This window comes from Sciurus vulgaris (genome assembly GCF_902686455.1).
Source record: "Sciurus vulgaris genome assembly, chromosome: 1".
In the NCBI taxonomy this organism is placed as follows: domain Eukaryota; kingdom Metazoa; phylum Chordata; class Mammalia; order Rodentia; family Sciuridae; genus Sciurus; species Sciurus vulgaris.
The window spans coordinates 23,061,245-23,084,208 of NC_136461.1; the positions used below are offsets into that span (position 1 = coordinate 23,061,245).

General features: G+C 40.1%; 1 protein-coding gene across 2 annotated transcripts in view; it reads left to right on the forward strand.

Annotated features, from left to right (window-relative positions):
- Window positions 1-5,833: 5,833 nt before the first annotated feature.
- The window catches only part of KHDRBS1 (KH RNA binding domain containing, signal transduction associated 1), a 37,088-nt gene continuing 19,957 nt past the window's right edge, over window positions 5,834-22,964 (forward strand). Inside the window, exons 1-4 of one of the 2 annotated variants that reach the window (XM_079148161.1) lie at window positions 5,834-6,369; window positions 18,331-18,455; window positions 19,230-19,346; window positions 20,899-21,045. In XM_079148161.1, the coding sequence (XP_079004287.1) occupies window positions 5,988-6,369; window positions 18,331-18,455; window positions 19,230-19,346; window positions 20,899-21,045 (771 nt within the window). In that variant the 5' untranslated portion in view covers window positions 5,834-5,987. The remainder of the gene's footprint in view (window positions 6,370-18,330; window positions 18,456-19,229; window positions 19,347-20,898; window positions 21,046-22,964) is intronic. The other variant, XR_013765234.1, reaches the window with a different exon arrangement.

Genomic DNA, 22,964 nt, shown 5'->3' on the forward strand with positions numbered 1-22,964 from the left:
AAGTGAGTGGCAGGGGAGCTATGGATCCTCCATGCCCCTGCCCCTCCTCACCAAGTTGCTCAGTCCACCTATTCCTTCACAGTCTGAAATGAGATTATGCCGATTCCCTGAAAGGATCTCTCACATTTTCATCTCTGCTCATTTATTCACACTTCCTTTTGCTGGGAACTCATTCTCCCCTGGTTGAAATCTACCTTCTGTTTTGAACTCCAGTAGCACTTAATTTTCACTTATCCTTGACATTTGTCACATTCATGATCTTCCTTACAATTATCAAAAAACATTCTTTTGGGGGAACACTCATTCTATTTTACGCAAGGATGTGTTGACTGATTCTAGAATTACAAATAAAAGCCAATTAAGATCTCTAAACTAAATTTGTTGTAATTTGTCTTTTGATAATTCTGGCAAACCAACAAAGGGACTTGAAACATACTTCTGGCAATTCCCGAGAACGCTTGAGAAACACAGGGGAGGTGTCACTGACCCCTTTTGAAGTTCCCTATCTTAGAACCCCAGGGGTTGTAAGTTAAGTTCCTCTAAGGTCATATTCTGCCCTTCTTCCTTGAGCCCCCCAATATTTTTGACTATTAAATCCAAGTTTTGTGCTGAGAGAGAGTATATGACCTTTTGGTGTTTGTGGTTGCTGACAAGTCTTGAGGAATGGGTTCTATAGGGAGGACTCTTAGGTTGAGTGAGTCAGGTAGAAACTGGCAATAAATGACAATTACTGCGAAGGTGTGAACTCTGGCTTTTGGAGATTCACAGGAACTTTGTGTTCTGTCCTCTCTGTTTCATTTTCTTAGGGGAAAATCATGGCTAAGTTGGCCAAGGGGATTTCAGAGTCAAAGCCACAACTCATTTTGTGAGCCATGGTTCAGGCCTTTGGCGCTTAAGATCTATAAGAGCACTCACCACCAAAATAATAATAATAAAATTAAAAAAAAATAAGACTCTAATGAAAGGATAAGCTGGTCATGGCATGGGATAGTTAACATTGGGTGACTTAATAAAATGTTCATGCAACAAGGTCCACTGTGAGCATTACATGACCCAACTCTGTGGTGTTTCACTCTTAGCCTTTTATCTTGGCTCTGACCCAAGGCCATTGACAGGTAGGACAGTCAAGGAAAGAGCAAAGGTTGCTTGCTTGACTCAGTTCCCTGCTGGAATGGGTATAATTGTCAGAGGATGAAGAGATATCCTTAGCATAAATGATTCTTGGGAAGGGTACATGGGCTCAGAGGAATGCGTGATGGCTGGTGACAGGGTCTATCAGAGTGTAGTGAAATCCCCTCTCCTGGGATAAAAGTTGATTGCTCCTGGTTGCTGGAACACTCTGGGAAGAGGACTAAAGACAACAGAGTTCCTATGGAAGGATCTGTGTTTGGACAGATAAGGGGAATTGAGAAACCTTTGTCCTGCTTTCCTATTGGTAATCAATTTATCAAGGCAACATATTCTGGGGTAGCATTTCTCAAATGTCTTCAACAACTGGTTTTTTTTTTTTTTTTTTCAGGAATATTATATATTTTCAAAGTATTTAAGAATATTTTAACTACAAAAATAAAGGCAATAAAATCTCTATCAGGTTCTAAAAGTACCCATGAATTAAATCATTAAATCACTCATATTCCCCACTTAAAAAACAAAACAGGGCTGGGGATATAGCTCAGTTAATATGTTGAGTGCTTGCCTATCAAGCATAGGCCCTGGGTTCAATCCCCAGCACTGCGAAATACAAAACAAAACCTTAAATCACATTGCTGTTAAGCTTTCTTAACTAGTTTTGTTTAATGAACAATTCAAACATAATTGTTAAGGATGAGTAATTAGGTGAAAGTAAAAGGGATAAAAGTTTATAAATGATCTTTTTCAGTAACTTTAAATATTAAAGTCATGTTATGTTTAATACTCATGAAACATCTGAGTCATTTCTACCTAAGTTAAAATACTGAAACATTAATTGCCAAATGTAATTTCAAAGTGCATCTTATTTTTATATGGTATATAGAAGCTAAATGTATTTGGGCCTGTTAATAAACATGAAAAATTATCTTATGAAGATATATCTAAAAATCATGAAATGGTGCTCTTCTACAAAATGCTCATATCAGTTCAAAATTGTATAATTCCTAGGTTTTCACTAGAAACTAAGATCACTAAGAATTAAAAATTCTAGGAGTGAGTTTGTAGCAAGTGTAGAGCACTTGCCTGGCATATGTGAGGCACTGGGTTTGATCCTCAGCACCACATAAAAATAAATAAGGCATTGTGTCCATCTACAATTAAAAATATTCTAGGGGACAAGAGTGTAGCTCAGTGGTAGGGCATGTGCTTAGCAAGAGTGATCCTGGGTTCAATCTCCAACACCAAAAAAGAAAAAAAAAATTTTTTTGAATTAACATATGACAATAAAAACCAGAATAATTACCAACTTCCTATTATGTGAAGAAAAGACAGACATGTTTTTGTTAAAGTGAAGCTATGAGGTATTGAAGGTGTGTTTTTGTTAAGGGGGAAGAAAAAGAATACTTTTTGTCCTAAAGTAGAGAGACTAGCTGTTCCAAAATGAGAAAATGTACAGAATGAAAACTGAGTGGGCAAGAAAGATGTAAAGGTTTATGGAATATGAAACTTATGGAAAAAAATGTAGGGGCCCGAGCTGTAGCTCAGTGGTAAAGCCCTTACCTAACATGTGTGAGGTAATGGGTTCAATCCTCAGCACCATGTAAAAATAAATAAAAGAACATCTACAACTCAAAAATATTTAAAAAAAAAAAAGAAAAAATTTAATGTGTGATCAAGCTGGCTAAAATTAAAGGGAATTGTTAACTTTTTCTAAAAATTGAGCATTAATATCAGAAGTACACTGATGCAAAACTAGAATTTGGGCCTTTGTTAAAGGAGTACTGATCTGAACTGAACAGAAAATAGTGAAAGGTTTTTACTACTTAGGAAATAGTGAAAGGCCATTTAACTGGCCTTGGAGATTTTCTGTCTTATCAAGATAATTTATTGGGTTTTATGGGTTTTTCTGTACCATAGATTGAACTCAGGGGGGCTTAACCAGCATGTCACATCGCTAGACCTTATTTTATTTAGAGACAGGGTATCTAGGATATCTGAGTTGCTTAGGGCCTCACTAAATTGCTGAGGCTGGCTTTGATTCTCCTGCCTCAGCTACCGAACTGCTGGGATTACAGGTGTGTGCCACCTCGCGCAGCAAAGAGCTGTTTTTATTGACAACTATTTAACCTTCTGTATTTGCTTTTTCATTTGTTTTTTAGTTGTAGGAGGACACGATACCTTTATTCATTTTATGTAGTGTTAAGGATCGAACCTAGCGCCTCACACGTGTGAAGCAAGCACTCTGCCACTGAGCCAAAATCCTAGCCCTGTATTTGCCTTTTAAAAAGTCTTTTAATTAGTGGGGTACGGTGGTGCATGCCTGTAATCCCAGTGGCTCAGGAGGCTGAGGCAGGAGGATAGTGAGTTCAAAGCAGCCTCAGCAACCTAACAAGACCCCCGTCTCTAAATAAACTACAAAAAGGGCTAGGGATGTGGCTCAGTGGTTGAGTGCCCCTGGGTTCAATCCCCAGTACCAAAAATAAATGAAATCTTTTATCAATGTGAACTGACTACTTCTTCATAATGACCTGTGATACTGTTTTGATCTTAAACTTTTGACATTTTTTATAAACATCTCAAAATCAAATTCTAAATTTTTTTTTTTTTTTTTGGTACTGGGGATTGAACCCAGGGGTGATCTACCACTGTACAGTCCTAGCCCTTTTTAAAAAATTTTGATGCAGCATCTCCCTAAGTGGCCCAGGCTGGGATCTTCCTGTCTATCTTGATAGTAGCTGGGATTGTAGGCATGTGCCAAGGGGCCCTGCTTGACCTCAAATTAACTTCTGGGATTTTTCAGTGGAGCCCCTGAAAACCTCAAAGGTTAGGTCTCTCACCTTGTAAAAGAGAGCTATTAAAAGGAATTAGGCTTATTTGATATCACAAACAATATGGGAAGCAAATAATGATGTTAATTCTTTAACATATTTATGGGTATGCTATTGATATGAGTGATCCAAAAATTGTATGAAATTTCTAGAAATCTGATTTTATCAATTTTGGTTATATTAAAATGTTGTTGCCACAAAAATAACATCTTTTTCCTACCTGACTATAAACAACTTAAGGACAAGGGTCACTGTGTATGTGCATGTATACTGAGAACTGAACCCAGGGCTATTTTCTCACTGAGCTACATTCCTAGTCCTTTAGAGACAGGTCTAAGTTGCTCAAGTTGGTCTCAAACTTGAGATCCTTCTGCCTCAAGCTCCTGAGTAGCCTGGATTATAGGAGTAGGTCCCCACCACCTGGAGATAAGGGTCACTTATATGACCTCAAAAGTAAATAGGACACCAGGAAAATTTTGATATAAACATACATGATATATATAATACACAGTATGTATGTAATATACATAATGTATACATACTGCACATAATGTATACAGATACTTGTTATTTCTGTGGGCAATTTGGTAATTTCTTCCCCCTAACCCAAAGAAGGTCATATCCAGGCCTTAATGTTCTAAGTTTCATATCCAAATACAATTTCCAGGTACCAAAAGGTCAATTTCCTGAACTTCTGAAAAGTGTGGGTTCATTGAATCGATGTTGGTTCATTAGATTCAGATGGAGAAGGGATGAAGTGAGTATTTTGGGGAAAACAAAATTCTGTGAAGGGAACGTTAGGGAAGGCACCACTTTTTTTTTTTTTTTTTTTTTTTTTTGCGGGGGAGAAGAGTAGAGACCCAGGCTCCACTTGCATATAGCACCCTAGGGTGAGAATACCTTGGGAAACTATGTACCTTGGCCTTTAGGGCAGTGATAAGGTTCTCTCTTCCAGCAGATTTGAAATGATTTGTGAAGGGCCAACAGAGGAAGGAAGACTAGCGTTCACATCAGTGGTAGGAGGAGCCATCCTAATGATGCAGCCATACTGAAGGACCTGGTCTCCAATCCACCTTTTCACAGGAGAAAGTAATAGAATATGTAAATTAATCTAAAAAGCTTCTTTAAGACTTCTCTGACCAACAATGTCTAACGTTTTAAAACCTAACGTTGTAAGCCTTGGGATACAACTTCTTGGGTTCTCATCTTCGACGTGACCTTCCCCCTTCATTCAAGTCCTGCAATAAATGGCCTTCAGTCTTCGCACTGAGGCATCCTCCGATTTCCTCCCTCCGGGATTCCCTTCCCATCCCTACCACTCATCCCCGCGTCAGACTCCCAGTCTTCCCCTTTGCCCTACGCAGTGTCCCGTCTCTTCCCACTCTGCTTCTTCCTGCCTCAGCTTCCTCGCTCCCCTTCCCACGACTCCCGCGTCACTCTCCTTTCCTCGCTTCGGGGACGGTTCCCCCACTCCACCCCCACTCCCGCCCGGTCCAGCACCGTCTGCCCCCACGGCCCCCGGCGACTCAGCCGTTGGAGGAGGCGTGGCCGGCGAGTAACAGGTCTCCCGCCCCACACTCCGCGGGCCCGCGCGCAGACAAAGACATTCCACATCCTCCGCCCCCTCCGCGCACCCGGCCATAAGGGGGAGGAGACACGTGTCCCGCTAGCGCCGAGTCACGTGGAAAAGAAAACGAACGAAGCCCGCGGCCGCCCGCGCACGCGCCCCAAGCTCGGGTCCGGCGGGCTCGGAGGGAAAAGAGGAACGGGGAGGGGACGTCTTTGGGCGCCGCGGCGCTGCGCAGGCGCCATGGCCCGACTGGGGACTTTGTTCTCCGCGGAGAAACCCAAGGGCGGTGCCGGTGGCCGGCTGCGCACGCGCGCCGCCTCATTTCCGGTGCTCTCTCGCTGGGTCGCTCGGGTCGGCTTCGGTCGCTGTCGCTCCCGCTCTCCTACCCCTGCCAACCGCCGCCCGGGCCTCTGCCGCGTCGCTTCCTCGCTCGCTCTCTCGCTCGCACATCCTCCCCGATGCAGCGCCGGGACGATCCTGCCGCGCGCATGACCCGGTCCTCGGGCCGCAGCGGCTCCATGGACCCCTCAGGTGCCCACCCCTCGGTGCGTCAGACGCCGTCTCGGCAGCCGCCGCTGCCTCACCGGTCCCGGGGAGGCGGAGGGGGGCCCCGAGGGGGCGCCCGGGCCTCACCAGCCACGCAGCCGCCACCGCTGCTGCCGCCCTCGGCCACAGGTCCGGACGCGACAGTGGGCGGGCCGGCGCCGACCCCACTGCTGCCCCCCTCAGCCACGGCCTCGGTCAAGATGGAGCCGGAGAACAAGTACCTGCCCGAACTCATGGCTGAGAAGGACTCGCTCGACCCGTCCTTCACTCATGCCATGCAGCTTCTGACGGCAGGTAAGCGGGCCTCCGGGTCCCTCGGCCACCGGCCACGGTGACCGCGGCTTTGTTCCTCTTGCCTCACGCTCCCTGGGGATCCGGGCCGCGAGAGATCACTTCTTTAAGGGAGCTTGGGCCCCACTTGCCCACCCCTGCCCAGGGTGCGAGGGAGGATTCCTGGCCCGCCGTGGAGGCCGAGAGACAACTCCGGGATCTCCTAGCGCGGAGCGCTTGATGGATGGCGCCGGCTCCCGCCCCCTTCCCGACCCTGCCCCCTCCCTCCTCTTGCAGCTGCCCGGCGCTCCAAGTGTTCAGAGCCTTCCAGAATGAACCTTCATCTCTTCGCTCTCCCCAGAGGGACAGCCTTTTGATCTAGGGGTGGCGGGGAGCGCCTCCACCGCGGTATAGGTGGTGAAGACAGCCGGAGCGGGGTGGGATCGTGGGAGGGAGGGTCGAGCTGCGGTGGAATGCCCTGTCCAGCGCGCCGCGGTCTCCGGGGCCTGGCCGGACTTAGCGGTAATTGGAGTTGGAGTTGCTCAGAGGCGGGAGCGACTTGTGGGAATCGGAACTTGAGGCTTTCGGAATCCGATTTCCGACTTGGGCCGATCAAATGAGAAATTGCCACAGACTTTGAAGGTTGTTCCCCTTTATTTTACAACATGTGTTCTCTATCATTCTAGAAGCGGGGAAATAACCCTAGAGATAGTGAAATGAGAAGATAGAGTTAAGGGACTCCAGGAGGGTTTACCTGACGTTCCCCAATGAGATGGACAAAAATTGAGAGAAGTTGCACGATGCTTATACCTGAAAGGCTTGGTCTTTTTGTTGTTTTAGTTTTTGCTTCAGTAGTGAAATATATCAGGAATGGTAGCCTTTGTTCTCCGTAGACTAGCGCTCCTTCCTGATCTGCACTGCCAATTACTTAGACATTCTGATTTGTCCCTCTAGCTGCCCGTTTGATCCTTGCTTCTAGTTAAAACATTGTTTTAATAAATGTTTATATTACCTACATTTTATTAAGCAAGTAAAAATCCACAACCCTCAACACCAAATGAGTAGTTGGAGTCTGGCAAGATTGATAAAGTGATAAAATGATTCATTACGAAAATGTCACTTTTAATTTCCCTCCCTTTGTTCTTTATCTCCCAACATTAGTAAAGGGTCTTTTAAGCATAGTTATCAAAGCCCGGTCAAGAACATTTTAGATAAGCTACTTATATTTTCAACATTTACTCTTCTATAACACATCCAGATTGTAACAATCCTGTTCTGTTGTGTTCTTCTGACAAGCTCTGTGAGGACGAGGTTTGTTTATGTATTTTTCATACAGTTTGTAAATAGTAAACAGAAGGTGTTTGATTCTGAAAGCATGTACATGCACACTCCGGAGTGTAAGACTAAGTGGTAAAGGTTGACTTGATAGTCTTACTTTCTCAAATCTTTAATGAGTTCAGAGTAAACACATGAGAATAAAATAACTTTAGAGCTTTAAGGTGTTGACAGTTCCCAGTTAAGGGAAATTGACCCTTAACTAGTTAACTTGATCTTGGGAGATTTTCTGAGCCTCAGTAACCTCATCTCTAAAGTCAGATGGTGAGTTTTGGAGATTACATGATACATAAAGTCAGTGATAGTTTCCTTTGATCTATAGTTATTAAATTAAAATTTTGTCAGTATAGTTTTCTTATAATTGAAGATCTGTGGGACTAACCAAAGTCTGAAAACACAAGATACATTTTTGTCTTTCTGACCACATCAGTGCCTGGGGTGTTAATCTTTTAAAAGATGGTTTCTTATGCTTACCATCAAAAACTATGGATCCTTAATTGTTATTTATGATTTTCACCTTCCTCTCTGTTTAACTTTTGTTACTAAGAGAATGCTCTTTAATTTTTTTTTTTAACTTGGGCTTTCGATGCTTTTTTGTTTTTTGTTTTTAATAAACCAAACTGAAATTTTAATTGGTGAAATGGGATTGAGGTAATGTTGACTCACTGAAACAACAGAGTTGGGATGTTTGATGACTTTAACTTGGATAAATCTTGATATTGGTTTGGCCTCACTTTTAAGGTATTTGTAAATGATATGTAAAAAGGGAGTGCAGTGAAATTACCAGTAGTTGTGAGGAAATGAGACTCTGAGAAGATCAAATAGTAGTATTGCAGCTCTTATAAGAACATGTAAGAAAACTACATCTAACACTGTCATGCATAGGACCAAGCATTTTACATTTCATATTTAACCTTCATGACAACTGTGAAACCTAACCGGATTTTAAATCAGTGTGTCTGGATTTACACACCTAACACCTTTTTCCCTCCCAACAGTACCCCTCTCCCTCCCCCACTGTAGCGACTACTACAAATTGTACTTAAATAGTAAGCCCTTGCTAGGCATAGTGGTGCACACCTGTAATCTGAACTATTCTGGAGTCTGAGGCAGGAGGATTGCAAGCTTGAGGCCAACCTCAGCAATTTAGCAAGACCCTAAACAACTTAGAGCCTGTTTTGAAATAAAAAATTAATAAGGGCTGGGAATATGGTTCATTGGTTAAGCATGCCTGAGTTCAATCCCCAGAACCCCCCCCCCCGCCCCAATAATGCTGGAGATGTAGAGCACCTGGGTTCAGCCTCCAGAACTTTAAAAAAAAGAAGTGCTAACAGGCCAGTGAAGATAAGGAGGTCAAGATAGAGGAAACCCGAAGTGCAGAGCCTAGCACTTAGACTAGGATTCCTCCAGGGAAACCTCTGCCCATTTCCTATAAGATGCCATGAGACCTAAGCCACCCTTTCTGTACCACCCACATAGACCTTGCTGGCCCTTCCCCCAGTTTATTTTGCACATATTAGCATTAGGTGTATACTATGCTGTAATTATGTATTTGTTAATCACTTCCTCGTGGATAGATTGTCAGCCACCAGGGCAGGGATTTTGGTTGTTGCCTTTTTATTCACTGTTGTCTCCCCTGTGTCTTGAAGAGTGCTACCCAGAATAGCCTCATGCTAAATATTTTATGAATGAATATTCATCTTCATTGTTTGATGGAAAAATATTGATGTGATTCCAAGGGATGTAGATTTTGAAAATAGACTTCTTTATTAACCAAATTGATACCCAGCTGAGATGACAGTTAAATGCATTTCAGAAACACAGGGACTCAGTCAACTACCCATGCGTGTTTTTTGAAAGGAAAAAAATATATTTTTGGTACCACGGATTGAACCCAGGGAACTTTACCACTGAGCTACATCCCCAGCCCTTTTTAGTCTCACCAAGTTGTTTAGGGCCTCGCCAAGTTGCTGAGGGTGGCCTCGAACTTACTATTTTCCTGTCTTCAGTCTCTCAAATTGCTGGGATTACGGTGTATACCATCGTGCCTGATCCCTCCCCTGACTTTTTTTGAGACAGGGTTTCATGAAGCTAAGTTATGGAGACTAACCTTGAGGTTGTGACCTGCCTCAGTCTCTCGAGTCACTGGGATTGCAGAAATGTACCACTGTGTCTGGCTTAAAAATGATTTTTTATTTGTGTTAATTTATATAGTGAACATAAAATGCTGTTATATATGTGTGCTCTTTTTCTACTTTCCACAGTTAGATAAACCTAAGTAGCAGGACTGGGGATGTAGTTTAATGGTAGAGTGCTTGCCTAGTAAGCACAAGACCCTGGGTTCAATTCCCAGCACTGCAAAAAAGAAAAAATAGAAGTGATTCAGGAATAAGCAAACATTTAAAGTAGATTAATAGTGGCTGGGCATGATGGTACAGGCTTGTCATCCCAGTGTGACTGGGGAGGTTGATACAGGAGGGTCTTGTTCGAGGCCAGCCTCAGCAATTTAGTGAGACCCTGTCTCAAAAGTAAAAATTATAAAGGGCCAAGGATGTAGCACTCTTGAGTTTGACCCCTAGTCATGCAGAAAAATTAAATTAAAAAATAAAGCGAGCAGAAGATCTTGATCTGAATCAAAAGAGAAATAAGCCATATCCTTCGAGTGGAGGGAGGATTAAAGGTATAATGAGAACAATACTTTTTAATTAATCTGTTGGTTTTTGCATTTTCAAAATTAATTCCAAATAGATTTATTTTTCCAGCTTGACAAATTGAACATAGAGGAATTAAAAGGGTAAATAAACATAAGTAGGTAATTTTTTTTTTTTAAGAGACAGGAAATTAATGAAAACATTGAGAAAAAACAAGTCAGACAAGAAGTAGGACTTGATAGGATGTGGATTAGAAGAAATTTTTTTTTTCGTCCGTCAGTACTGGGGTTTGCAGCCCAAGGGCACTCTAATATCACTGTACTGCATCCCCAGCCCTTTGAAAAATTTTTTGAGTCAGGGTCATGCTGAATTGCCCAGGGTGGTTTGCAGTTGGCAGATTCATTGTCTTGGCCTCCTGAGTTCCTGGGATTACAGGTGTGTAGTACTGTGCCTGAAAAATCAGAAGGAAATTCTTATACATTGCTGGTGGAAATGTGAATTGGTTCAACCACTTTGGATAATAGTTTGACATTTCATCTGAAAGCTGAACATTCAAATTCATTAAAGTCTCAGCAATGTGGTCAAAGACGTTTGCACATGAATACCTCATTCATAAAATTGTGCTCCTTGTTCACAAAATGGTGTGATTGGTTTGACCAGTCATTGGATAATGTGATTTACAAAATAAAATATTTGTAACCAGTGAAAATGAACTCTAGCCACTTGCAGCAACATGGAGAAAACTTGGAAATTTAAAGTTTGGTGGAAAAATAAACCTCATAAGACTGCATATGATACAGTACTGTTTTCAGTTTTGTTTCTTTTTTGTTTGTTTTGTGGTACTGGAGATGGAACCTAGAGCCTTGCAAATGCTGGACAAGTGCCCTGTCAACTGTGCCCTTCCCACAATACTATTTTTGTAGAACACAAATACTAGCAAGAAAAAACAATATTATGATGCATCATTACCTGTAATTAGGCAGTTTTTAAAATATCTTGTTTACCATAAGACTTAGCAGTTATATCTTGTATCTTCTAAAGAACTTAAATTCAGATTCATACAAAGCTTGTTCATGAATGTCCACAGCAGCTTTAACCATAATCATAATTTGGTTTGGAAGCAAACCAAATGCTTCCAATAGGTGAATAGTTAAACAAGGGAACATCTATGCCATGGAGTGCTATTCAGCAATGCAAATAAATGAACTTTTGATAAATGCAACAGTTGGATGACTCAAGAGAATTATGCTGAGTGGAAAAAAGCTAATCTCAAAAGTAAGTCTCAAGGTTTGGGGTTTTAGCTCAGTAGTAGAGCACTTGCCTAGCATTTGTGAAGCACTGGGTTCAGTTCTCAGCATCACACATAAATAAAATAAAGGTACGTCATCAACAAAAAATTAATAAACTAGCCTTTAAAAAGTCATTGCAGGACAGCTTCGCCGGTCCTCTAGCCCCCTCCCCTCCAAGGCATCCTGCTGGGATGAACCAGGTGCACCCCAGGGTCAGGGGCACCCCGAGTCTGACTGGCCTGTGCTCCCAACCTGTCCCCCTCTTCTTAGCTGTATGAGCTTGGGCAATAGCCATTCTGGCTTGATTATCTGCGCAGGGGGGACAATTAAGCCTGATTACTGTGACTGAACAGTCTCTATCACAAAAAAAGAAAAAAAAAAAAAGTCAATCTGAAAAGTTTAAGTACAGCTGGGCATGGGGCACATGCCTGTAAACTCAGTGGCTTGGGAGTCTGAGGCAAGAGGATCTTGAATTCAAAGCCAACCTCAGCAATTCAGCAAGACCCTGTCTCTAATAAAATACAAAAAGCAGGGCTGGAGTTGTAGCTCAGTGGTAGAGCACTTGCCTAGAGCTGGGTTTGATACTCAGCATCATATAAAAATGCATTGTGTCCATATATAACTAAGGAAAAAAAAAAAAGGCTAGGGATGTGGCTCAGTGGTTATGTGCCCCTGGGTTCAATTCCTGGTCAAAAAAATATATATATAAAGTTTAAGTACTTTATGATTCTATTAATGTAACATTGTTGAATAAACAAAATTAATGATGGAGAACATATTAGTGGTTGCCAATGATGAGAGAAGGGTGTTACTGGCCATAAAAGGGTAACATGAGTGATCTTTGTGATAGCACTGTTCTGTCTTGTTTTTTGTTGTGTTATTTCTGGGTGTGTATGTGTGTGTGTGTGTTGAGGTGCTGGGGATAGAACCCAGAGCCTTTGACATGATGATAGGCAAGTGCTCTACCACTGAGCTCCATTCGAAGCCCTCTTTCTGTATCTTGAATTTGATTAAATTGCTAGAACTAAACATGCAAATAAGTACGTGTAAAACTGGTGAAATCCGCATAAAATGAATCGTATTTCATCAATGTTAATTTTGGAGGTGCAGTACTGAAGTATAGACAGGAAAAATGTTATGGGGAAAACTAGTGAAGGGTATACAGGATCTATTTCTTTCTTTTCTTCCTCTCTCTCTCTCTCTCTCTTTTTTTTTTTTTTTTTCCCTACTGGGAATTTAACCCAGGGACACTAAACCACTGAGCCACATCCCCAATCCTTTTTTAAATTTTGAGATGGGGTCTCACTAAGTTGCTTACGGTCTTGCTAAATTGCTGAGGCAGGCTTTGAACTTGGTAATCCTCCTGCCTCAGCCTCTGGAGCTGCTAGGATTACAGGCATACCCACCGGGCCTGCTCGATACCTATTTTTTCTTAAAATTTGCATATAAATCTACAGTTATCTGAAAAACTTTTTAAAAATCTTAAAAAGAAAAATCCCTAAACTCTAAAATGTGCCCTAAGGAAAGGATCTGGGAGACCTTTGTCAATATGTCATAATAAGGTTTGCTACTGTCTTGTAATGTGCTAATTGAGCCCTAAATTCAGTTGCTTAATTTTTTTTTTCTTTTAATCTTTTTCTTGGAAGCTAGTCTATAGCTATGAATCCCCAAAAGATTAAAAACCTATTGCTTTAGTGTTCGTGCTTGAAACAATAAGTAATTTGAAAAAGAATGGAGGGTTTTTTTTTTTTTTTCCCATCCCCACCAACAGTTAAGGAAGGAGAAATATAAATTGGGAATGATAAAGTCATATGAATCATTAAAGAGAGTTTGAGATATTAATTGGTACATTTCTTTCATTAAATGTTTATAGCTGCCTATTGTATATCAGACATTTGTACTAAGAATTGCAGATATTCACGTTAGTGATTGAAGAGGTCCAGAAATTGTTAAGAGAAGGGGTGCTATGGTTAGAAATATGAACCATGTGCATCAAGAGTGTAGAACAACATGATCACTTACCTTTAGGAGCAGATTTGCTGTGAATCTTGCCCTCCTAGAAGCACTGTCTCTGACTGGGATGGTGGTACACACCTGTAATTCCAGTGACTCCAGAGGCTGAGGCAGGAGGATGGCAAGTTTGAGCCCAGCTGGGGCAACTTAGCAAGACCCTGTCTCAACATAAGGGCTGGGGATGTAGCTTAGTGGTAGAGTAACCCTGGGGTCATTTCCCAGTACTGGGGGAAAAAAGCAAAGCAAGCATGTCTGGATGCTTTGGTCAGAAAAATCTTGACCATTGTCTTGTTCCTTATCAGATGTTGAGTTAATGAAATATACATGGTAGGCAGTTTTTAGTTAAACCTGTCCAGTTGATAAAGTTTGTATATAGTTTTTTCAAACTTGTATTACTTTTGTGTGTATAGTCTGGAAACGGAACCCCAGGTTTTGTGCATGCTAGGCAAAGTGATCTATACCCTCAGCCCCTAGTGTTAACATTTTTGTGAGCATTCTTTTTAAAATATTTCTTATGCTCTTTATTTTTTTTAATTTATTTTTTATTGGCACATTATAATTATACATAATAGTGGGATTCATTATGCCATATTCCTGTGTGCACATATCATCGTTCTCCTTAAAATAAGGCCACACATCAGGCATGTAGCAGAGGCCAGACTCAAACCCAGTTCTGTCTTGCTTCAAAACTCATGTTCTGCAGGGTAATGCATGCCTATCATCCCATCAATGCTGGAGGCTGAAGTAGAAGGGTCACAAGTTGGAGATCAGCCTCAGAGTCTCTAAGCAACTTAGTAAGACCCCATATTAAAATAGAAAGGGCTGGGGATGTGACTGAGTGGTTAAGTACCCTGAGTTCCATCCCCAGCACACAGAAAAAAACTCCATATGAAAAACATGCTCTTTCCTTTGAGGTATATTAAACAGGCCTAAGCCTTGGGAACTTAGATGTTAAGACCTGTAGAGTAGTGGGGAGAGAAAGATGAAGTTGTGGTAAAAGAAATGCCATAAGATGAGTTTACTCTGGTGTAAAAAGTGACTTGGTTTAAGTGTCTGCTTTGTCACTAACTGGTTTTATAATCTTGTAGAAGTTATTAACTTTTCTGAGCCTCAGTTTCTTTACTTGTTAAGTAGGGATAATCTTGGTTATAAAAACAAAGCAAGATAATAAAATTCAAAACTCCTGATAGGTGAAGACACTAGATATAATTAATTTCAAGGCACCTGACCAGGAAACAAATAGGGTCACCTGTTTGTGTTGTTTACATCTCAGCTTTTCTTTCTTTGACTATTGGGACATCCAAGGTCTCCAGAGGCCCAGGCAAAGATCATTTAAAGGAGTCAGTTTCAGAAATGTTGTATAGAAAGTACTTTTGCCTGAGGGTAAGTCATATTTTGGAAGGTTTTTTTTTGGGGGGGTGTTGGGGACTTCCCATTATAGGCTTTCCCAGGAGAGTAAGGCCAAAAAGAAATAAGTCGAAAACAAAAAGGAGAGAAAGATCATCAGGCACCTGAACCTTTCGCTGCCTTTAGGCTGCATAACTGTCTGAGGGTATAAATTGTACTGCCTAAAATTTTATTAAGCTGGGCATGTGGTGGCACATACCTATAATCCCAGTGACTTGGGAGGCTGAATCAGGAGGATCACTGCCAAGTTTGAGGCCTTGGCAATTTAGTGACACCATCTCAAAAATTAAAGAGAAGGTCTGGGGATGTAGCTCAAGGGTAAAGCCATCCCTGGGTTCTATCCCTAGTACTGAACCAACAAACATACAAACTCTTCCTTGTTTACATAAGTGCCCTTCTCCCAGTAACAGGCAACAGGAAAAGCATGAGATTTGAAGTTAGAGAAAGCCTGGATTTTAATGATATTTCTGGTGCTTTTAACAGCTTTGTGACCTTTAATAAAGATAGTCTTTTAAGCCAAACATGGTGGCACATACCTGTATTGTTACCTGCTCCAGAGGCTGAGACAGAAGGATTGCAATTTCAGACATAGCCTCAGCAATTTAGTGAGGCCATATCTCAAACAAAAAAGGGTTGGGGATATAATTAAGTGGTAAAGCACATCCTGGTTAAACCCCCAGTACCAAAAAAAAAAAAAAGAGTCATTTAATAACTTGAGTCTCCATTTCCTTAACTATAAAATGTGAATTTATCAGCTACTTTACTGAAGTTATTTTTTGAGGATAAATGAGGTGACATTTGTACAGAATTTGATAAATAGTAGGCACTGAATAAATATTCAGTCCCTTGATCTCCAAAGATGGAAGATAATCTCAGGTTGCTTTTTGCTTAGTCTTTTGCTTTCTAGTCTAGATTTCTAATTATTTTTTCTTTCAGCTCTTAAAATGATCATTCTTTGAATTTTCTAAAAATGCTTTCACATTGTTTTTAAAATTGTGAAAAAAATTGGTAAAGGGATTCTAATTAAGATCCTACCAGTTCAAAATACAGCAGAAGGATCCTTGTTACAGCAAGAGTGCATTACATTGCACATAAACAAACTTTTCTGCTGTGTTCAGTTTCATAGCTTTACTTCCTGTAGGACTTCAACAGAACTACAGGCTTCAAGTCTTGTATTGGCCAAGGTTTCTGGAAAGTAGAGCTACAACTAAGGGCCTAACTGCATGGCGGTAGTTAGGAAACAGGGAAGGTTAGAGAATAAAACAAAGGATGTAATTTGTTTCACATTCTTACAAGCCTCTCACTTTTTTTTTTTTTTTTTTTTCCCAGAATTGTGACACCTTTTTTTCCTCTAGGACTTTGATGATTAAGCACCTAGTTTTCCTCTGTGCAAACTCAAGAAAAGGTGTAGTCAGTGTGGTGGGCTCAAAACTAACCAGAAAGTTAATATTAGAAGTAGGTAGGAAGGGTTGGAGGGCAGGATCTACCACTAGTAAAACAGTGAACAAATAGGTTGTTGAATGAAGCATTTAGTCTATTAATTGTATGTTCAGATTTGTTTTCTGTTATAAGCATGAAACATAGGAATATGAAGAACACTGGCATTTACAGTTCTGTTCATTGGACATGAGAGAGTATGCCTGTACTTCAGCTACTTGGGAGGCTGAGGCAAGAGGATGACTTGAGCCTAGGAGTTTGAGGCCAGCCTAGTGTGACCCTCTCCGAAAATAAAAGGGACAGGGGATGTAACTCAGTGATATAATATCCCTGTGTTCAATCCCAGTATGGCCAAAAAACTAAAAGGAAAAAAAGTACTTTGCATTTTCTTATTTAAGGACAGTGACTGAATTTAGGTTAGATAACAGGGACATGTATTAAGCATTTTCTAAGCAATGAAATATCTTTTTTTCTTTGTCTTCGGATACTGGGGATTGAACCCAAGTGGTGCTTTATCACTGAGCTACATCTCTAGTCTTTTTTTTTTTAATTTTGAGACAGGGTTTCACTAAGTTGCTGAGGCCGGCCTTAAACTTGAGATCCTCCTGTCTCAGCTTCCCAAGTCACTGGGATTACAGGCATGTGCCATCCCATCTGGCAAAAGTGGACTTTAATTGGGTGTACATGTGTTGTTTTATTTTGTCTTTATAGCAACCTCATAAAGTAGATATTATCTTGGGCTGGGATTGTGGTTCAGTGGTAGAGTGCTTGCATGGCATGTGTGAGGCATGGGGTTCAGTCCTTGGCATCACATAAAAATAAATAAAATGAAGGTATCGTGTCCACCTACAACTAAAAAAAAATTTTTTTAAGTAGATATTGTCTCTATTTTACAAATGAGACCAGTGTTTAGAGCAATGAAATAACTGATCTAATTTCACACAACTAATGAGTGGCAGAGTAAGAACCAGATCTTTCTTTTTTGTTCATTCATTCTACCTTTCTGTTCTTTTTTGTTTGTTTATCTTTTCCCCAGCACTGGGAATTGAATCCAGGGCCCTCATGCATGCTAAGCTAGCTCTGTCCTTTTTTTTTTCTTTTTTTGTACTGGGGTTCAAACCCAGGGGCTCTTTACCACTGAGCTATGTCCTTTTTATTTTGAGATGCTGTCTTGCTATTGTTGAGGATTGCTTCAAACTTGATATCCTCCTTCCTCAGCTTCCTGAGATTCTGGTGTAATAGGCATGTGCCATGTGCTCTACTAGGTCTTTCAAACTCTTTAAGGACTAGTATCCAAAAGCACTACTACTACAGTGGAGTTTTAATGAAACTGTCCATTACATAAGTTATTGATTTTTTTTTTTTGTTTCTTCATGAAGGTTGGACTCTTATTTTTTTTTTAACATGTTGATAGATCTTTATTTTATTCATTCATTTCTATATGGTGTGGAGAATCAAACCCAGTGCCTCACACATGCTAGGCAAGTGCTCTACCACTGAGCAACAACCCCAGCCTGACTCTACTTTTTTGTGATAAAGATTTTGATTTTAAATTCCTTCATCTCACCCCATTAGCTTTGTTAAATCTATTTATTCTATGTCAAGAAATAATTGACTGATGTAGAGGCTTCAGGTAAGGTTGGAAGAATAAACTACTTTTATTAAAATTGGGCTCATGGTTCCCTAGTCAAACTCAAATATCTTTGATGCTTTCAGCCAGTCTATCTAAAATTAGTGTATTCATCTGAACAATTTGGTCTTATTACACAATACTCCATGTTATTACTTTAAGCAGTCTTGGAAATTTGCCTTTATTTACTGGAGCAGAAATAAATTCTGTTTTTCCTACTCAGAAATTGAGAAGATTCAGAAAGGGGATTCAAAAAAGGATGATGAGGAGAATTACTTGGATTTATTTTCTCATAAGAACATGAAGCTGAAAGAGCGGGTGCTGATACCTGTCAAGCAGTACCCAAAGGTAAGGCAAAAAGTTCCTCAGTTCTCTGAATTAACATTATAAGCAGGGGAGTCATTGGCAGGGATTGTGGTGCATGGGATCTGAAGCCTGTGAAGCTTCTCCATGCTTGAGTACCTATTTTGAGCAGTTGAAACTTATAAGTCCATGACGAATAACATAGCTATATTCAGAAAGAAAAGACAATCATCTTTTTATTATCAAAAAGAAATTTCCTTCTATTTGTTCAAGCTCGCAGTTCAGAGAGGAAAAAAAGGGAAGGAAAAAAAAAAAAAAAAAAAAATCCCCCAAAGCCTAAAGAGTTGCTTTCTGTGAAATGATTGACTTGGAATCTTAAAGAAAATAAAACACAAATTCTTGACTAGATGAAGTTAATTTTATTTCTTACTCAAAGTTTACTTTTTAAGAAAATGCTTTCTTCTTTTTCTTCTGTTAGTTTACCAGACATGCTATCAAAGAATACTGTATGTCTGTTCTGAGATCACCACCTTAATAATGTTAATGTTAAAATATTAATTTGTTTAATATTAAGGAATGCATCGTGTTAGGGAAGAAGCACCAGACTATCAGAAAACCAAAATTCAGGTCTATGAACTGCCACTTTTAGGTGTATAACTTTAAGGTAATCAACAGCACAATTTATATATCCTTCAGTAAAATGTGAATGGTAATACTCTACCTGTTTTATGTGGTTGTTGAAGATCAAATGAAATAAATGGAAATGTTTTATAGGAGCCATGTGTTTTCAGAAATCTGTATTTTAAAATTTTCTGTCAGTTCAATTTTGTGGGGAAGATTCTTGGACCACAAGGGAATACAATCAAAAGACTGCAGGAAGAAACTGGTGCAAAGATCTCTGTGTTGGGGAAGGGCTCAATGAGAGACAAAGCCAAGGTAAGCTCGAATTTGTGAGGCAAAGACAACACCCTAATGCCTTCTAGTTACCCTACCATCCAGTATGGATGACTACAGAACAAGTGTTTCATATATGTACACAGTAGGACTTCTTAAGCTTTCCCTGGATACAAGAGATTATAGACCAAGTTAATTTACTTGCTTGGCAACTCTCAAAGAACCTTGGTGTGCCCTGTGATTGTTTCCTTTTAGAATTTTGGCTCTCTAGTAATAAAAATAGCAGTATCATCTTTGGCATTGATAAATTTAAGTATGAAAACTTGAAATGGTAGCTGGGTTTACTTTAAAACTTACCCATACCAAAGACTAAAATGTGAACAACATATCTCCTTTCTAGTAACATGAAAAAGTAGAACAGTAGTGTTGTGAGTTTGAGGATTAGATGTCTATTGTTGAGCCAGCTGGAATTAAAGGACTGCTGAAAGGATATATTCAGAAGGCACCTTTTTTTTTTTTTTTTTTTTTTTTTTAATTTTTTAAACTGTTTATTTTTTCATGCGCTGGGGATCGAACCCAGTGCCTCACACTTGCCAGGCAAGCGCTCTACCTCTGAGCCACGTCCCCAGCCCCCCAGAAGTCACCTTGAGTAATCTTGACAATAGAACCTACCTGATATTTCTTTTCTATGTCGTAGCCCCATACTCTGTCTACTGGATTTTTGTTTGTTTTGTTTTGTGACAGGGATTGAACCCAGGGGCGCTTAACCACTGAGCCACATTCCCAGCTCTTTTTTATTTTTATTTTGAGACAGCATCTTGCCAAGTTGCTGAGGATAGCATGGAACTTGTGATCCTCCTGCCTCAGCCTCCCAAGCTGCTGGGATCACAAGTGTGCGCCACTATGCCTGGCTCATTGTGTACTGTTTTAAGTACCAAGAAACCTCCCACCACAACAGAATAGTCTTAGCCTTCTAGGAAACCATTTTAGATGAGATGTACCTGCTCCAATGTAAAAATTTACAGGCCTCCTTTAGCTTAATTGACAAGTGTTATTTTCTCAGACTCTCTACTTTTGTCCTTAACATTTCTCATTAGACACATATACTTAGGCTGAAGTATGTTTAGTGGTGAGACTCATGTGAGTCTTTCTTCTACTATGACTTCTTTCCTCCTTTGGAATTCCTCAGACCGTATAAGCAGATAAGCACAGCTAGTGGTGATTAAGAGCTCTACCTGGGACTTAAAAACAGATGCTTGGGCCATAAATACACACACACCATACATGCTTGCAAAAACTTAACAACAAGCTATTAACTGAATAGAGAATTAAGAATTCTTAATAGAATTAAGGTTTTCTATTTTATTCCTTCTAATAAGGGCACCAGTGAATACCCCAATGATTTAAGAGAATAGCTAACCAAGTGTAAGTTTAATATATTGTATAAATTACTATTCTCCAGAACTTTTTAAACTTTTCTTCTTAAAGCTTGTTTTTCTTAAATATTCAGGCCATATCTTGCTACCCCTTTGGCCTAGAGATAAAGGTTTTCTCTTTAGTCCATGTAATGTGATGTCTCTGCATTTTCCCACAGGAGGAAGAGCTTCGCAAAGGCGGAGACCCAAAGTATGCCCACCTGAATATGGATCTACATGTCTTCATTGAAGTCTTTGGACCCCCATGTGAGGCTTATGCTCTTATGGCCCATGCCATGGAAGAAGTGAAGAAATTTTTAGTACCAGTAAGGAAACCCATATCCTTTATCTTCTGAGCAAGGGAAAAGTAGAATTATATGCTAATGTGAAGGCAGGGATTCTAACCAGGGTCTCTGCCTAACCTGAAACTATACCAGGTTCTGCATTTATGTTCATTTTTCTGATGGTCCCTTACTGTGTTTAATGTAGTGTTCATTGTATACTAGTATCTGTTGTCAGTATCTTGAGTCTACAATAAGTATCCAGTCTGAGATCTGATGAACAAATAAGTAAGTCTTCATTAAGCTCAGTATTTTGGTTAGAGTATGGAAATAGGAGGTCATGTTAGGAAAATGACTAAGGTGGGTCCCTGTACTTGAAGGGTTTTTGCTGTAGAGTGCAGACTTTTGAATCTAGAACTGACAGTAAGAAACTTGTGACATCCATTATTGTTGGATTAAATTCTGACCTTACACTTCTCCTGGAAATGTTTACTTGAGTTCGATTTGGAAGAGGCATCTGTTATAAAGTCGACTGTTGATAATATTAAAGACAGCTCCTTTCTTTAAGGATGTAACTGAGGTCCAGGAAGTCTTGTGATGGGGCCAGGGTATCTTGTCTTACTTATTACCCTCTGGTCAGATTATAGGCCAAATGTTGCTTATCTGAAATTCTGGCAACTAGAAGTGTTCTGTATTTGGGATTTTTTTTTTTTATTGGTATATTTGCATATACATAATGAAGTGTCTTGGGGGTGGGACCCTACTCTAAACAAAAAATTTGCTTATGTTTCATGAGTACCTTATGCATAGCCTGAAGATACTTCTATACAGTGTTTTTAGTTTATCTTTGTTTTGACTATGACCTGTCATATGGAGTCAGGTGTGGAATTTTCTACTTATGGCATCATGTTGGGACTCAGAAAGTTCTGGGTTTGGGAGCATTTCAGATTTCAGATTAGTGATTATTGACCTTTATTACTATCAATAGAGTGGTACCATTTTTGTCTTTTAGCAAGGCCTGGTGGTTATTAGTGTTAACATACTACTGGTGAATGTTTAATATCAAGAATGAATCTGGGGGGGCTGGGAAGATAGCTCAGTTGGTAGAGTGCTTGCAAGGCCCTGGGTTCGATCCCCAGCACCCAAACAAAACAAAACAAAACAAAAAAGAATGAATCTGGGGAGAATCTCATGAAAAATCAAAGGAAAATGAGTAGAGGAAAGGGACCAAGGAAGGGGAGAGGGGAGTGTTGGGGAGTAACATAGGCCAAATTATTTTGTTGTATCATGTGCATGTATGAATATGTAACAATAAATCTCACCATTGTGTACAACTGTAACGCACCAATAAAAAAATGTGGGAAGAGAAGAAAAGGGTGGATCTGAAACCTTTGGGTGGATTTAGAATACTATTAACTCAAATTAAGTAAACATCATGTTTTCATGACTAAACTAAGAAGAGGTAAGGTATAGTCCTTGTCTTTTTTGAATGTAAATTGAAGGAGTTAAATGTAGTATCAAAAGATGTGAGAATTTGTTGAGCAAAAGTTGATAGGCAGTGTGTACCTGGGAAGCTGAACCCCAAGACTACTGTCTCAGACATCTCATTAACTACTTCAAGTACCTTATCTTCATTAGAAAGACTCATGGCTGGTTAATTTTTTCTTGAATTTTAAAAAAATTATTATTTTTATTTTTTGCACACCTGGAATTGAACCCAGGTTTTGTACACACTAGGCAAAGGTTCTTTCACTGAGCTAACATCCCCAGTCCTGTTTCACTTTTTGAAATTTTTGGTTTTGGGTTTTGACTGAGGGCCACTGAGCTATATTCACAGCTTTTTTTTTTTTTTTTTTTTTTTTTATAGTTGTCAATGGACCTTCATTTTATTTATTTATATGAAGTGCTGAGACTCAAACCCAGTGCCTCCAACATGCTAGGCAAGCACTCTGCTACTGAGCCAC